The sequence below is a fragment of the Corvus brachyrhynchos genome, unplaced genomic scaffold (assembly GCF_000691975.1).
Source record: "Corvus brachyrhynchos isolate BGI_N302 unplaced genomic scaffold, ASM69197v1 scaffold80, whole genome shotgun sequence".
Taxonomy (NCBI): Eukaryota; Metazoa; Chordata; class Aves; order Passeriformes; family Corvidae; genus Corvus; species Corvus brachyrhynchos.
The window spans coordinates 9,071,049-9,084,543 of NW_008236769.1; the positions used below are offsets into that span (position 1 = coordinate 9,071,049).

The 13,495-nt window shown below is 38.0% G+C and overlaps 1 protein-coding gene across 6 annotated transcripts in view; it reads left to right on the forward strand.

Moving 5' to 3' along the window:
• Positions 1 to 13,495, forward strand: part of SORCS2 (sortilin related VPS10 domain containing receptor 2) — a 545,059-nt gene that overhangs the window by 449,682 nt on the left and 81,882 nt on the right. For all 6 annotated transcript variants that reach the window (XM_017727682.1, XM_017727678.1, XM_017727679.1 and 3 more), the window contains exons 8-9: positions 2,386 to 2,475; positions 12,558 to 12,737. In XM_017727682.1, coding sequence (XP_017583171.1) covers positions 2,386 to 2,475; positions 12,558 to 12,737 — 270 coding nt within the window. The remainder of the gene's footprint in view (positions 1 to 2,385; positions 2,476 to 12,557; positions 12,738 to 13,495) is intronic.

The window sequence follows — 13,495 nt, forward strand, 5'->3', positions numbered from 1 at the left end:
ACACTTGTAAGTATTGCTTTGTGTGCTTGGCACTGGTTGCGGTTTGAATCTATCAGAGCTGCAAAATTCTCAAGGAGTGGTTATGTCCTCTTTGTTTTATTAGATTTTACTAGGGAAGTTGCTTGTGCTTTCCTTAGTGCTTGGCTATCATTTTTCCCTTACTTTGATGGGATTTGTTTGCTGCAAGACTTGTCTATTTATTGACTTTTACAGGAAAGCTAAATCATGGCAATGGATATGCCTCCCCACCACGGGCTCAGTGTGCATCAGATTGGCTCCTTTCCAGCTTTCCCCCCTTGGGCTTGTTTCTTCCACAAGGACCTATAAATTAGTAGGGACACAAAGGATCTGTTCTCCTCTTGTTTGGCATAGTGGTTTCAAGGACCCACATGGATTAGAAGAATTAACACTAAAAACAAAAACAAAAAAAAAAAGGAAAAAACCCCAACCAAAAAAATAAAAAAAAACCCAACCAAAACAAAAGACCACACACCAACCAAAAAAAAAAAAGTAGGCATTTTTCAGATCAGATATAGCACTCATGGCACTCATTTTGCTCAAATCTATTATCATCTGTGGCTCCCCCCGGGCACAGTTTAAAATCCATTTCATGGTGTGTAGCTGCTGAGATCTGCTTCTCACCATGCGAACTTCCAGACTGCTGTGTTCAGTAAAACACTGGCTGCTTCCTCATCAAGCATTTTGCTTTGTTGGATGTCTTGTACAACTGCATCCTGAGCTGTTATTCTATTTTATGACAGACATGAGCGGATGCAAAATGGAAGTGTAAGGTGGAAATGTACATCTAAGTAATAGACAGTTGCTACCCAATGATGCCTTTGGTAATTTCGTCTCTGTAGATCTGAGACATGGCAGTGCCAGTAGTTGAGATGTTCATGTGTTCCACATAAAGGGGAAACATCTCTAGTCGTTTTGTTTTGGACTTTTCTGCAGTAAACCACAGTATGTAATGTATATCTTATTGCTAAATTGGTTTGCAGTTAGCCATATCTGTATTACTGGAGGATAGAAGATGCCTCTGGAATCCTATAGTCACATCTGAAACACAGCCACCCCAGAGGTGTGAGGCAGGACAGCATTTACGTGTTCCAGTGAAACCACACAGCAGCTGCATATCTGAGAAACAGCATACTTTCAAAACCACGTGGAAATTATTTTATCAATACACTACAGTATTGTTGTATAATTTATAAACATATCAGGGACTCCTCATGATATCACAGCAATGCCTGTCAGAAAGAGGATGGAACAGAATCCTCTGTGCAAAAAGAGAGGAGAGTTTGAGGCTGTCTTCCTGCCCCTGGCATTGCTCATATTTCCTGAGCTGTGCAGATGTGAATCAGAGTATTGCAGATCTGCGCTGCTAATCCTGGCCCAAATCTATTTTGGAGATTTTTACCATCTTAGAGGAAGATCTCAACCACAATTCTTTAGTGTGTATATAGGCACAAAGATCAGCAACTTTCTAATACTAATTTTTTTCCCAGTTTGCACTGACAGTCAGTTTCAGAGGTGATTTTAGTAGGATGATTAAAGTTTCAAGACTGTTCTTAAGCACAGACCAGCCTTTAATGCCAGTGAGGCTTGACACAACTAGGTACTTAAACTCCAATTCTCCTCTGCCTTGCATCATCTCCAGTTATTTGAAATGAATGATGTTAAAACATGCATTTAAACAAAACCTGTGAGCGGATGGGTAAGACTGCCATTTAGCGCTAGTTAAAAAAAATTGTGAGGTTTTTGGTTTATCAATCATCATTTAACAAATCACATTCCTAAAGGCATCACATTCTTTATACCACAAAAAATGCATACAGTATTAAATACTTTGTTATCTTTAAAATATTCAGGCAGCTGGACCTGCTGTCATACATCAACTTTATTTTTACCAAGCCAAATCAAGTTTTTGGGCTTCAAGATAGGCTGTCTTTCAAATCAGGTTCCCTTTTTAAACACAAAAATTTAGGAGAAAAATAGTGGGATTGGGGTGGGATTTTAAATGGATTTCTCAAGTCAGAGAAAGAAGATGAGTCTGAATGTTAAAAAAAAGTGAAATATTATTTACCAAAGGCTATTTTTTATTTACAGATATCATCTGGTGGTGCTTAAAGGCTTTGTTAGAATTATGCCAATTTATATGCGGGCATATTGGTGTTACATTTCTGATTAGAAAATCCAGGGGAGGTTTTGAGTTGTGTATTTTCACTGGTGTTTATTTGGAATATTCCTTTTAGTGCTTTGGAACATTGCATTAAAAGTATGACTACGTATTTCAGTTACAGGTTAAAAGCAAAACAGTCTTCCATCTCGGGTTATTTAGATTTAACATAAGCTGTCACAGGGTTCTGTTTTTCCTTTGTATAGACCACATCAGCAAATCGGACCAAGTATTACGTGTCCTACCGTCGAAATGGCTTTGTACAGATGAAGTTGCCAAAATATGCACTGCCAAAAGTAAGTGTACATGCTTTTCTTTCTCTTTTTGCATTTGTCATCTTCTCTTTCTACCTAAACTAGTTTTGTTCTGCTCTTTTTCAAACTTCATTATCCTGAGTTCACAATTTCTCCTTGTAAGGATTTTTGAATCCCGTTTGTTGTATATTCTTACCCTACTATTTTTATTTGTATTCTATTAATGTAGTACTCATAAACCATAGAGGGGGAATAACATACACAGCTTATTTGACATCAGTTACTGCAATGGTTTTTGAGCTTTGCTTCCATGAGGCACTGCTACACACCCAATGGCAATGGAATGATACAGAGCAAGTGTTCTTTCAATAATCAGTTACATTTTAATTCCACATGGTGTTTTCTGCTATAAGCATGAACACTAATATAAGAGAATTCTGCTACTTGATGGTGCTCTATTTCATTAAAGAATCCCAGGATGGACTTTGATTGCTCAATGAAATTGCAAGACTTGGTAAGAGGTTCCTTCAGTCTGTCACATCTTCCTAGTGATAGGGTTTCTATATTTGCACAGTAAGTCAGCAATTAAGCACAGATATTTAAATATGGTCTAACTGATGCAGTTGAATTTTTTTGTGCTGCACACAGTGTATTTCCTAAATTTACAGTTAGAAGGCTTCTGCAGTCCTGAAGAAAAATAACTTGGAGGTTTGAAAGGCCCAGCTGGATAAAACCCTCAGTAACCAGCTCTGGCCTTACAGCTTACCCTGCTCCCAGCAGGAGGCTGATCTGGAGGCTCTCATGAGGTTCCTGCTTTTTCGTGTGATTCTCTGTGATTCTATCACTTACTTAGCAGAGAACTTGTTTTCTTTGCATGCCTTGAATTGCACTGGTTTACTTCATTGCTCATCTAATGAAGGACACTAGAGTACAATTTATTTCCTTTTGCTGTTATTCTTATAAAGCAAACATGCTAATATCAGGATTTTTTCATCTTATATTTTTTTTCTTTTTTATGTCAGTATAAATGGTGGTCTGAAGACTTCTTGTTTTAAATGTACAACATATTAATAGAATCTCAGATCAAATCCTCAGGTATTAGTTGAACAAGAATTTGAAACTTGGATATGCTTCTAGTAGCACTACAGAAATAGCTAGCTATCTAGCTAGCTAGCTAACTATCTGTCTTGTCGACAAATGTGTAGTCAAAGACAGGTATATAAAAATTATTCCACAAAATTATTTCCATATTTTTCAGGCCTTCAAGGTAGCCTTTATGCTTTGTTGAGGGAAATTGTAGTCAGGAAAACAGCAGGAGAATTTCCAGTTTTGAATGTTAAAATATGTCAAATATGGACACCTCAAGGGACTGCAGCCCATTGAGCCTTGCGCTGGCCCACAATAAAGCAATTATGGAGCAAGGCAGGGAAGCAGAGTGTAAACAAGGAGTTTCTGACAAATTCAGAAAGTGTTAGTCACAATTCCCTGGTATTTCTGTCATGTGGAGTCTGGATTGTTTGAAATAGTACTGCATGCATGCTCAATTTTTGCCTTGGAAAATATGGGTTTTGTTTATTTTTCTTTTTTTTCTTGCTAAGTGGATTACTCTGGGCTTGACTGAAGAAATAAATTAGAAGTTAGTGGTTTCAGTTTGGGTAGAGTCAATAGCTACCTAGGAACAGGGTGACTATGTCTTTTTGAAAGGGATGTTTTTACCCTCTTCCTAGTTCAAGCAATCTAATGAGTGGAACGAAGTAAATTTTATCTCTTCTGCATTTTGACAATGCTTCCAGGAGAAGTTTCCTTAGTATCTGCACAAAACAAAGTTCAAAATTTCACTAAGATGGCCTGAAAGCCAGACATAGCTTTAGAACATTAGAATAGTGGTGAATATGAATGATTATAACCTTTTCTGAGAAAGACACATTTTTCTTAAAGTGATTTGGTACCTTCATATTGCAGCAAAAACTTTAGATGCTGAAGTAAATACGAACACAGTTCTGAAATTTTTCACAGTGCTGTATTTCAGTGAGAATCATCCAAGTGCAGTGGAAATGGATCATCCAGTCCAATTTGAACAGAAGGGAAAAGACTCATATGAGCAAATTACTGATAGAACTTAGCAAAGAAGCAGGATATCAGCAAAGACACTGGCACATTAAAAGTACATCTAGAACATATTACTGTGGAGTTGCTTCTTTTATGGCAGTAGGAGATAAACAGAATGGATAAATTTACAAAGGATTTTTTTTAAGATTGATTAAAACCAATAGCTTTTGAAAAATCTGAGTTTCAGAGGGTTTTAAGTATTAGATTCTGCCTAACCAGGAGATGAAGCATGACTAATAGGCTATATTTAATTTTTCTCAAAAGCATGAAATGAGGTGTCAAAAAAAATCTCTTTCCAAGTGGTCTCTGGACAGAATTTTTGATCAGTGACTGCATACAGGGAAGTAAAACTGTAGCCAAGTCAGAAGATCCTATGGACTGGTCAAGGATGTGTCTAAAAACGTTAAGAGAGCTGTGCCAAAATGCGGCCTCTAGCCTAAGGGAACAGGGCTGGGCTCTTCAGATGTTATTCTTCTGCTGCATAGATGCCTTTCATGATGATTTTGCATATGGAGACAGAATGAGCAGTTTCAGACTGAATAATTAGAAAATGTTTTTGATGTCTCATTTTACTTTCAATATGAAAAGGTTGGAAATATACAAAAAAGTTATTCAGTTTTTTATATTGATGTCATTTGCATTTGTGTTTGTATTTGTCTCCAAATACAAACTAGGTATTCCAAGAGAAACCTAGAAAAGAATATTGTGTCTTTGGGCATATCTAGAGTCCTCCTTACTTGTCAATGAAAGGCTGCTAAAGGCAGCTTCCAGCCAAGTTTTACCTCTGTTAAGTTTCTGGGCTCCGGCTCCACAGTGCCATTGAGGTCACCTTTTTGAAACACATCATAGCTCTGTGTGTACAGACAGCAGAGCCATTGGGGGCCGTCAGGATTCAGGTAATTTTTTTAACCTTTCTTCTGTGCTGTTGAGAAATTTTTTTTTCTTTTTTCTTTTTTCTTTTTTCTTTTTTCTTTTTTTCTTTTTTCTTTTTTTCTTTTTTGTTTTTTGTTTTTTCTTTTTTCTTTTTTCTTTTTCCTTTCTTCTTTTTTGTTTTTTGTTTTTTGTTTTTCCTTTCTTCTTTCTTCTTTCTTCTTTTTTCTTTAATACTATGTTTGATGCTGACATTGCATGGAATCACACAGCTGTCTCCTGCATTTGACAAGTGCTGGCTTCTGCCAGAAGGGGTGGTAGCAAAGGCTGGTGAGACCATATCAAAGGTTGCCTGTATGCTCCCCAAAACAGAAGAGGAATTTTCAAACTGTTGTTTTAAAAATGAACTGTTTTTTATACTGTATTCCACTTTACCAAGATTGCTTGCTCTGTGCTGCTAAAACTAGATCAGAAGTTAGGAACTCATAGGAAGGGAATACCAAAATCAAGCCAAGAGCAGCAGGATTGTCTTTGTTTGTTGACTTGGCTGGTTAGGCATTCAGGAGTATTCCAGGGGGATCCAGCAATCCCCCTCGGGCTGTTTTCAGCCTTGAGCAGAGGTTCAGCTGCCACTGCTGGGAGGGCAAGTCTGCCCAGGGTGCACAGGCTGAAGCCCCATCCAGACTGCCAGCACATTTGTATTGCACAAACATTCCTGCAGCTCTCATTGCCCTTGCCTTGAGAAGTGCAGTATGGAGAGGGAGAGAGGGAGGAGTACATTGGCTCTGGTCCTTATTCAGTTATTTAAGTTATGCTCTAATGTGGTTAACAATTAAACTGGGAACTAGTTCATTCCGAGACCTTAAGCAAAAGAAATTGTTAACAAAATTGTTGACCAAGCTAACAAAAATGCTACAAATTATGGCAATTTTACTATTGCAATTTGGAATAATTTAATTATTCAGAGTCCTCTTCCCAACTCTCTTAAATAAACTTCATTGATAATGATCTCCTTTTAAGAACTGATACAAGGCAGGCATTGATTGATTCTGAATTCATTCATGCCACCTACAAAATCTTAATGATGAGAGAGCTCTGTTGTCTGTTGTATCCTACTGCAATTCAGAATGCTTAGTTCTGAAAAGGTATGGTATGGAAAAAGCTTCTTTCATCTTTTTCAATCTCTGTATGTATTTTCAATTTTATGAAATAGACAATAATGTAAAATTTTTCAGGTAACCAACATAAATGGAAGTGTAGGGGAAGAGCGAACAAAACCAAAAGAAATAAAAATCCTATTGCCTTAGAAATATGTTGAAGTCTCTAGTTTATTCATGGTAATATGAATCTCCTGAAGATACCTTTTATCAGATCCATCTATTCTTTTTATTTGATTATCACCTAGTCACCTCAAAGCAGGCCCACTTCTTCCTTGCCTCAGTCTGAATACACATCACTGTTTTAACCATACACTTACTCTGAAATTGTCTGCATCATTCAGTAATAGATATAAGACTATCCTTGAATGGGCCTATCCATTAGCAGCAGAAATGGTAGAAGATTCCTGCAGCCCTTTGGTCAGTGATGTTCTCTTAGAGGATTTGGCTGCTTGATGGTTGGACTACAGACTACTGAGTCTATGACAGCTCATTTAGTGAGGCTCTTAGTCTCCTGGTAATCTTTGTTCTGCTTGGGAAGCCGCTTCACCCTCGCCATCTGGAGAGGCTTTGGCTGAGGTTGTTCCCCTGTGCCAGGCAGAAGAGCAGTTTGCAGCTGCAACTCCATTCTTCTGAAAGTCCACTGGAATGGCTGTTGAGCAAAGAAAAAAGGGAACAAAGTAGAAATGCAGGTAGCAGTATCATTTGATGGAGGGGAAGTGTTCCTTTCCCAGGCAGTGTCAGCGCAGTAGCCAGTGAACCTGAGCTACAGCAGCTGTCTGACTTGCTGGTTGTACAAATCCATCTGAGGAGGATTCAAGGAACTGTTCTTTTCTTCACAGTGCAACTTGTTATTGATTTCTCTCCCTGAACTTTTTTACTTGGCCAGGCAAGGAAGATTAGGAGGATTATCTCTGGGATATGTGCCATCCAGTTACCTTGATTGTGCTTGAGAGATTACAGGGGTATAAATGTGGTACATCTGAAGGTTAAGACTGAGACTACAGAGCCTTGAGTGCTTACATCTGTTCCACTACTGATACATTTACTCCTCACCATCCTCTGTTTAATACATTGCTTATTTCATGTTAACATTTTGCTCAACCACAGCATTAAAAGATTGCAAAGGGGCAGAATTCTGACATCCGACCAAAAATTATAAGATTTAAAACCTGAGAATTTTGAGGTTCTCTTTTTTTTGCCTTATTGACTGAAGCACCACAGTCCTGCCTGTGTAGCATTATACTGGCCTACAGTATTTTCACTTAATGATATTTTCTATGTCACCAGCACATTGTAGACAAAGGAGCACTGTCTGGCTGTACAATCTTTGTCATCTTTTATATCCTTCTGCCTTCAGGCGGTAATTGTACTTATTTGTGTTGTAGAGTTTCTTATCACAGTAATATGGTAAACTGTACTGAGCATTTCTTGAATATAAAATTCTATAAAGTATTTACAGACTTATAGGCTGGTCAGTTACTGAAAGTAGATGGTATGTGACTGTATACAATGAAAACAATGCATTTCTCTTCCCTTCCCCCTTTAAACCTCTTTCCTTCTTTCCTGCTATCCACAACTCCCCCATATCCCAACTCTGTTTAATAGCTTTGGGCTTTTTGGACCGACTTTTGATTGGGTGTTCATTCAGCTTTATGTGATAACAGACTTGACTACATTAAAAGCAGGTAATTGTGGAAAGACTGATCATGTTGTTACCTCTGTGTTAGAAGTAAAAAAAAATAATTCTTAAGCAGTGAGTGTTTTCAAGAAGAAATATTTGATTGTGTCACTGTACTTGCTGGAGGAGTTCTTGGATGCCTGTGTACCAGGTCATGGCTGAACATGCTCAGTTCTTTCAATGCCTTGTGTACACCCTCAGACTCATTTATTTAACAGACCATGTCTGTCCATGTGATATAAAAATTCTTTGAAGTGGTGCTTATTTTTTGGTACGAGTTGGCCTTCTGTGCATGCCTAATTATTTTCAGTATCACTTTGACACTGCCCTTGTGTTATTTGTTAATTATGTTTTCTGCTGCTGATGTAGTACAAACATAGAAGCTTACAAGTCCCTGAGAGAGCAGAGTGACATGACCTGTCACTGGATGCCTAAATTAATCATGCCAAATTTTAATATGAACTCTTTGATCAGGATTCGTTTAGCATTTTTTATAGAAAAGTAATTCTGATTCAACAGATCTCCAGCTGTCCTTAATTCTAATTCCATGGGCTGGTTCACTGCCTTGCACCTATGAGTAGTTTCACAGATTTTTAGTGATAAATATGCAGATTTCTGTGCTTAGTGTGGTGTAACATCTCCCAGTGAAGAGGGAAAGATGAAGGAAACATTGTAACAAAGGAATTTGCAAAATGCCGTGCACAAGAAGCGCCTTAAACAAAACAGAGAAATCTCGTGGGAGCTTAGAGGTTCAAAAAAAGTTTTTGGATAATGCAACTTGTAGAACCTCACAACTGTGCAAAACTTACAACATAAGAAGAGGAGATAAAGGGAGAATACTAGTATTTGGGAATCACAGTCTATGGCTGATACCAACTGACATTGGTGAGATTTGCAAAAACAGAGAAAGAGAGACGTGAAAATGGCAAGAGCATGGATACATGGGTCAGCCAGACATAGAGCAGAGCAGGCATGGCAGACTCGAGAGAGCAAAAGTAAAGTAGTAGAGATGAGAGAAGGGCTGTCCATGGAGAAATGAGCATGCCACAGAGGAAACAGCGTGGTTGCCACGGCAGATTGGGAAAACGATTCTGCCTTGGGACATCTGGAAGGGCATGGACTCTCATTACAGCATGGAAGTGAAAGAAAACCACAAGATTGTAAGTACTGAATGTATATGAGAATGCAGCCTGGAGATACCAAAAATCTGAAGAGAGACAATAAGAAATGTTCCAAACCCTGAAGACCTCTAAGATCAGTAAAGAAGGTCTTTATAAATGAATTTCAATAGATTGTGTGTGAATAGCATAATTACAGAAAAATGAGATGATCAGTGGCACTTTGAGTAGCTTGCAGAATGTGGAGAGAGAGAAAGCAGGAGGTCCACCAAGAAGGCAATTGCAGTAGTCCAAGCGTGAAATCATAAAAGAATAAACACTTTCCTTATAGGATCTGCTGAGGTTACAGCCTAAGGTTGTATCTGTGTCCATGAATTAGATAAAGCAATAAAAACTTGCATTCCCTCCATCAGTGTTTTTTTTTCTCAGACATCCTTTCTAGTTAACTCTTAGGTGACACAGTAGGTTCTGTCTAGCAATATTCGGTGATGTCCCCTTTCCATGTGCTTCTCACCTCTTGAGGTGTGGGTACCTTGGATGAAGGGATGCACTTAGCACACTGACAACCCATCCTCTGTATTTTTCAATCAATTTCTTCTTTTTAAACTCACCTTTCAGTATAGGAATAGTACAAGAGTGGCATGACAATTTACCTTTGTTTTAACTAGATTTTCAGCAGTTTGTGTCATCCAGGATTTTGAAAGATCAGTTGAAGAACTGGGTATGAAATTTGCAGTTTTCCTCACATTGTCAATTACTTTTCCCATAGGATTATAACAGAAAGCAGGGAAAGCAGCCATAGACTGTGATTCCTGGGCAGGAAGTGCTGCACAGGACTGTTGCAAGGTAGTATAACTGAAGGACTGCTTTGTTTCTTGAAGGAAAAGAAATCACTGTGAAAGGAAAATAGCTGTAAGGCTGAACTGGAAATCGGAAAGCATAAATTTTGAAAGGAAGGAACAAAGTTCAAGGCAGTACAAGGGTAATTTCACTTGCTAAGACCAGAATCTGTTAAGCTCTTGCCTCAGCAAAGTTGGCAACCAGCGATCTGAGCAGACAAACATCTTTATTAGTAACAGTTACCGCCAAGAGAAAAGTGATTTTTCCTTTGCCTTCACCTGACCCCTACAGTCTGCCCAAAATTAATCCCCCTGTCCTTGTGCACTGCACACTTTGGCTCTTTCCATGTTGCTTCTTATGGCTCAGCTGCTCCTACCCCACCCTGGGATGGGGGACCCAGAGGTGAGCCTGTCCCCCAGCTCTCACCTCTGCCACCAAGGGCCACACATGCAACCACTGCCACCTCACAATGGAGAGCATGGAGTGGGAAAGAATTGAGGCACGGAAAGTGCCTTGCCTACATTCTCTGGAGTTTTGCGTTTGTCTATGGCACTGTATAAATGTTTTACTGTAATAATGTAGATGATAATTTTGCAGAAAGCTCCTGGCTTTACAGGAGATTAAGGATTTTCTAGAAGTTTTCACATAAAATAATTCTTTCTTTATTCCTTTTGACTCTGCTTCACTTCCATCCTTATTATCAGATAGGCATGTGAACTTTCCATGTGGCATAATGTGGGCTACCAAGCCTCATGTTGCCCTGATTTAAGGCAGGAGATGAAACATTCTGTACATTAAAGAGGCTTTTAAAAGAACCTATTGTGATCAGTTGCTGTGTTTTGCTGGCAATTCTGCCAGACTCTCTGCTTTGGAGTAATTTTTCAGTACCAAAAAAAAAAAAGAGAACTATTCATGGGATGCTAAACAAAAATCTACTTTACTACATAGTTTAAATGAAAGTCTTTGAAAACAACATTGAGCTGTCATGGATAGGGAGCTTCACTTGGATTCTTTTGTGTTGAGATGTGTCACATGTACAAAAATACTTTAAATTTAACTAAACTATTACTATTTAATAACCCTCCTCTGTTCATATTAAAAATCTTTCCATTGCATTATTTTACTTCTATTCATGCATTTTTTTAATCTAAGTGCCACAGTCACGTTGTGCATATTGCCTAAAATGTGACTGCCATGATGAGTACTCAGTCTTGCTTTGTTACTCACACTTTCTTCAGTCTTTACTGGATTCTTATGAATTTGGTTTATATGACTCCTTGAGTTCTACAAAGTTGTTTTCTTGATTTCCTTTTTTTTTCTTTTTTAAGACAATTCACCCCAAATTCATATTTTCTTGACATTTTGGTAGCTTTATTTTATATTCACTGTAATACCTTAGTATTTTTCCAGTAATAAGGTGACCAGAACTGGATACAGTATCCCAGTTAAGTACCAAGGCCAAGAAGAGTTTACAAGCTTTCAGTCTCCATGACTTGATGTCATTTCTTACATAGCCCCAACATGCCTTTGTGCTGCCATATCCTATTGCAAACTCATGTCCCTTTATTCTCTTTCCTAAGCTTAGTTCAGTGTTGCTACTTCCTGATTTATTTCTTCTGTTTAGTATTAGTGTTAAATTATTTTCCCCAGCTGTGCATTTTTTTGTCTGAGGCATTTGGAGTGAAGAAGCTGGGAAAACTGAAAGCAAGCTGTAGCAATATCCATGCCTGAAATTCTTGGGAAATGAATGCAGAATGTTGATTCTCATGTTATTACTGTTGAATATTTAAGTGGTTCTGTAGGCATGGATAGACAAATTAATATAATCTACTATAATACACATGAGCTGTGTGCATGATAGGTACTAATTCCTATGTGAAATGCTGTAAATTATATCTGATCCTCTTTGTGCTATGCTATTTTTTTACCTAATTTTCATTTCTCTATTACTTATAGATTATTTTTTAGATTAGCTTTGTTAATGTTGTTTCAGTCTTCCTTTGACTCTTATCCAGATCTTGGAAAATCAGTCACTTCTTTTTTTTTCCTTTCCCTTTTTTTTCCTTTCAAGAAGTCATTTCCTGATAAAGTCAAAGCAGATTCCAGCTATTGCACATTCAGGATTTTTTTCTCCACTAAGCTGGTTTGCACTGCAGTCAGAAGGCAGTGAGAAACCATCTTGGAGCAGTGGGATACAGCATGCTGATTAGTATTATGTTGGGAGATTACTGCTATTTAACATTCAGATGTTTCCCCTCCCCCCAGTATTAAACTATCCTGAACAACTTATTGTTTGTAAAATAGAAATTATGTAAAAAATTAATCATTGTGTATCTTATTTTCATACAGGATTTACAGATAATCAGTACAGATGAAAACCAGGTGTTTGTGGCTGTCCAGGAGTGGTACCAGACAGACACATACAACCTGTACCAGTCTGACCCACAAGGTGTTTACTACTCCATCTTGCTGGAGAATGTCCGGAGCACAAAGCAGCCAGAAGAGAATGTCCTGATAGATATTCTGGAGGTAGATCTTTATCTTTTCCTTTGTGTGGAGGGTTTTTTTGATTATGGGTATAATTCATTTTAAACAAATTTATTTTCACAGTTATATTTAATGTAAAAAATCTAGGATTTCTGTCTTATTTATAGCACATTGTTACTACTTACATGTTTCCCTCTTGCCCTACTAATGTGTTGTGTACTCTAACTATATTCTTGGGATGGGGTTCTATGGATGTGCAAATCCAAAACTTGCTAAGGTTTTTTTTAAGATGTTGAAAAGTGAAGCTGGAAGCACAATTTATTGTTGAAGTAAGAAGTTATGCAGCTGTCTATGCACAGCTTTTTTCTTCTAGGTGACTCAGTGGTGCATTTCCTGACTTAGAGCAGGACATCTTTTAGCCAGTAGGGTTTTAAATAGTAATCCTGCAAGCCTTGTGCTAGGTTGTGTCAGCTCTGAAAGGCAAAGAGCCAACAAAATTAGATATTGGACAGCAAATCCACTTGCTTTCAGTATGGGTCTTGTGCGAGCAGCATCTTTTGTGAGACAAACTCTCCTGTAAACAAATCTGTCTTGTATTTTAACATCAGTGCACTTGGCAAAATAAAAGACTATAGTGTTTTGGAAGAGTATCACAGACTGTTATCAATTCCATTCCTGTTTAGGGAACAGAATTTCAATGTAATGAATTTCAATGTAATAAGGTGTACATTTGCTCTGGTCCTGTTCTTTCTGGCCATTATCACAACATTAAACTGACAGAACTTTGGTCTGACTCAGTT